This window comes from Montipora capricornis, chromosome 10 (assembly GCF_036669925.1).
Source record: "Montipora capricornis isolate CH-2021 chromosome 10, ASM3666992v2, whole genome shotgun sequence".
Lineage (NCBI taxonomy): Eukaryota > Metazoa > Cnidaria > Anthozoa > Scleractinia > Acroporidae > Montipora > Montipora capricornis.
Window position 1 is genome coordinate 6,421,962 of NC_090892.1, and position 3,991 is coordinate 6,425,952.

Genomic DNA, 3,991 nt, shown 5'->3' on the forward strand with positions numbered 1-3,991 from the left:
CTGGGTTTGCCATACTGGCAACCCAGTAAAAATATTACCGCTTTTTGGCGTTGACGTTGCCGTAGCCGTCGTCGTTTCTTGCAGTCAAGCTAAGTCACGGCTAACTACTTGGTGCCAAGTCACGCTTGATAAGCAGTTTTGAAATTTGAACTGAGTATTCAAATCTGCGTGCCAGTTTTGATCTTTGCCATCGAGATTATGAATTCCCGTTGATATTTCCTTGATATATCGCAAATAGTTCGCTATGAACTTTCCTTTTAATGTAAACTGAAACATTGTTTGAAAAGTGAAAACTATTTCAAGCGTTTGATGAATTATTGTTCAGTTATTGTGCGTTTTTTGTATCAACTTTCGGAAAAATCTTCAAGATTCCGTTCAAATCTCGTAAGCTCCGAACAGGAATTCAGATGGTGCGGGATATTGCTGGGGAATTCTGGTCGTTTCATTTGGTGTCCCTATTTTCAAGGGAGTAGGGTACGGGAGGGGTAGGGGTGGGGGTGGGTGTGTATGACTTTGTTTCACCCTTTATATATGACACATTGTTTGACTCTTTAACGTGTCTCGTGCAAAGCACAACTCTCTTCGTCACGTACTTTTGATATGGCCAAAATTGAGGCCTCTTTAGTCGTTATTTCAGTATTTTCTTCTTTCCTTGTGGGAAGTGTCCTGGCCTCTTCAATAAGCGGCCTTTTTGTGAAGGAAACGAGAAGCGATAAACCACTTTCTTCTTCTTTATCATGGGATTCGGAAGCCGGAAGCTGCCTGAAGTTGAACTGTTCACTTGCAGTGAACGCTAGTGAAGCTGCGACGTTCCGAAGTTTAATGGTTGAAAAAAATGCCATTGCTATCTTCATGTTCGTTACTGTTGGAAGCAAAACGGGTGTAAGAGGAAATTACGAGCTGAAAAAGCACTTAAATCTTTCCTTTTCTCAAATTCAGAATAAACAGAAGTGGGCTTGGTTGCGAAACCAACGAGGAAGATTTCTGGCAACTTTGCCTTACGATTTTGATATTCTTTCGCTGACAACTTTGACAAGAGAAACCTTCAGTGTGAATCTAAATATAACTTCAACGCCTGTAGAATGTTTTGCAAACTTGTCCGGTGATTGTTTGTCGAACTTGATCGCTAAAACTATCGTGGATAACTTGACTGGACGTGTGGGAAGTGTCTGCATGCGAAAAGTAAATTTCAAGGATTGGGATAAACTGAAAGGTGGGGGGTATGAATGTTGTGAACAGAAAAGCAATTCCTCATTCTTTTGTGGCGAGGAAATTAAGGATAATCTATGGGTTGAGATAGCCATATGGTTGTTGTGGGCATCGTCAATCGTGTTTGGACTTTTTGCACCTCTACTATTTAAGTACTTACCCAAAGGGTTCAAAAGAGGACCCAAATTAAGATCAAGGGCAGTTTTTTCCAGAACAGAATCCGAAATGTCAGATTCAGGGGCGTCAGTGCTAGACATGATGGCATTAAATTCACGTCAGGTCTTGTTTGCATTGGATGGAGGAATAGTGGATGTTCTGCGGGAACAAACAGAGTCCGTTTTTCTGTCAAGATTATGCCGCTGCCTTTTTGTTATATTGTTAAGTTCTCTTCCTCTTCTGCAAGGATGTATTTATGCATACGTGAAAAAAGAAGAAGTGGGAATATCTACGGGAAAGTTGCTCGGTGTTGGAGATGCATTTATCACCATGATTGAGAGTGGTGGGCAGTTTGCATTGGGTTTGGCATATTGCTTTTGCATTGCACTCATCTGCATTGCAATTGCAATCCCTAGAACCTTACCTGACTTTGCTAGACGGCTTTCAGGGAGAAAAGATGAACGCACATTTCTTGGATTCATTAAACCTGAAGGGTTAGTGGCCTCTTCAGACCAGCGAGGATTCCAGCTCATGTATGAAAACATGGTTTTTCATCTAAACTGCCTTTTTAAGGTCAAGTTTTGGAAGTTTGTCTTCTTAATTGTAACCTACCCATTACAGAAGTTGTGTGGACTGGATGTTTTTGAAGAGGATGCTGATTTTGGCTCGAATGCGGATACATCCGAGAATGGCAGTGGCAATGAACTATGTTCAAAGATTTGTACAGGAGTCTTACTACTCCTATTCTTTCCTCTTTGGGCTGTACTCATCACAACAGCTATTCTTCTATACATTTTTCCAGTTAGTTATGTGGCCTTCCGTATTTGGAAAATGCTGTTTCGGATTGAGGTCCAGTCACCGTGCTGTGAAAGAATCCCTTCTTTTATCAAGATAACATCCTTTCCCATTTTGTACGTTATGTTTATAATTTTTTGCATTTGCGTAGAAGCATCATATTTCATGTTGGCAGTCGCCTTTACCTTCAATATTATGTTTCTGGGAGGCGTAACAGGTTTTACAATCATGGGCCTTCTATTTTACATAGATGTCTACCTTCCTTATATTGTTCTTGGTGTATGGATTGCCATATACAGCATAAGGGGTGTAAACAAATATTATGCACAGTTTACAAAACTGAAGACCACTGTTTTTGAGGAGTGTGAAAACTATGATAATATCACAAAAGCAGAAGCAAACATTCGAGATACCTTCCGGGGCCCGATCGCTGGAGAAAGGCGAACAACATCAATATCTTTTCTTTCAAGATCAAAGTCAGAGAATTTCCTTGTGTCTGTTGATGAGTATGGTGTTCCTAGCATCCCCCTGGATATATTCCTTGCTTCATCTCATCAGCTTATGCCCTTCAAACGAATCTTCCTGGCAAAACTTTTGAAGGTGATAGCTCTTGGAAGCTATCTTGTGGTGGTATTTTTATTTGTCATGTCACTGACAGAGTATAATGCAGCTAGCACCGTTGTCCAAGCATTAGCTGTTTTTCTGCTGGGTGGGTTGCCTTTGTTTGCTTTCCAGAACTCAAATCATACATCCCAAGCAGAAGAGATCAGAGCAAAGAGTTATGTGAAAGATTTCATCAAACAATATGCCAAGAGGACATTATAAGCTACCATATACTGTGTGATGTGTGTTACAAAATGTAAATGATCAGGAAAGGAGACAAGCCATGCACGCATGCAATGTTCATCAACTAGTACAACCGGCATAAGGCTGAGGGGATAATAGTACTGACAGTCAAACCTCAATTATCCGGATCTCCATTATCTGGAATTTTTTTCTTAAGATGTACAAGAATGATTTTTCTACCAGTAAAAACATCCTTTAAAATTGCCAAATGAAGCAGAAGTGCATTCTACTCTTCTTTAAAGCAAAGTTAGTTTAATATTTTTTGCATGTACCAGAACTTGAATTTAGAGATTTTGCATGCAGTTTAGTGGGAACTAAAATACTTTTTTGTAGGATAATTTATCACAATACACTGTACACATGTATTAAATTGGGCTGTTTTTAATTGAATGCATTCTGCTTCGATCTCATTAATTATCATATTTTCGATTATCTGGACTATTTACTTGCTGTCCCAATGAGTCCGGATAATCGAAGTTCGAATGTTATGTATAAGTTCATTGTATAGCTTTCCACAATATTATTTTTCAGAGTGAAAAAAAATTAATATTGTTTCGTGGGTCTTCATTGTTGTGCATTTTATTTTTGATGCACATATATCCAAGCTATTAAAATGGAAAAGACCATTTCATAGAAAGAGACAGTTATGGAGTATTTGAACAAGAATGAGAAAATTGTTAACTTTGGCAAGTGCCTTTTTCAGAAATCCTTTGATGTTCCAGACTTCAAAATGATACTTGCATGGGATTAACCCATTGACTCCAAAGTGTGAGAAGTGACAGATTTTACTCTGTTTAACACCAGACAATTTTACTCATAAATATTGGGGCAGTTTAGGACTGAATGGGGGGTGAGGCTAAATCGCATGTGTGGGTGGGTGGGTTGTGGGTAGGTGGGTCGTGGGTCGTGGGTCGTGTTTGTTTGAAGATAAAAAAAAAGATATATATTAGCTCCCTCAGTGCTCGGTGCAAATTTGTCTAAGGTC

The 3,991-nt window shown here is 39.3% G+C and overlaps 1 protein-coding gene across 1 annotated transcript in view; it reads left to right on the forward strand.

Annotated features, from left to right (window-relative positions):
* Window positions 1-557: 557 nt before the first annotated feature.
* LOC138019994 (uncharacterized) overlaps window positions 558-3,991 on the forward strand; it is a 4,899-nt gene continuing 1,465 nt past the window's right edge. Inside the window, exon 1 of the mRNA XM_068866980.1 lies at window positions 558-3,991. This exon is cut by the window's right edge and continues 1,465 nt beyond it. Coding sequence (XP_068723081.1) covers window positions 601-2,985 — 2,385 coding nt within the window. The 5' untranslated portion in view covers window positions 558-600 and the 3' untranslated portion in view covers window positions 2,986-3,991.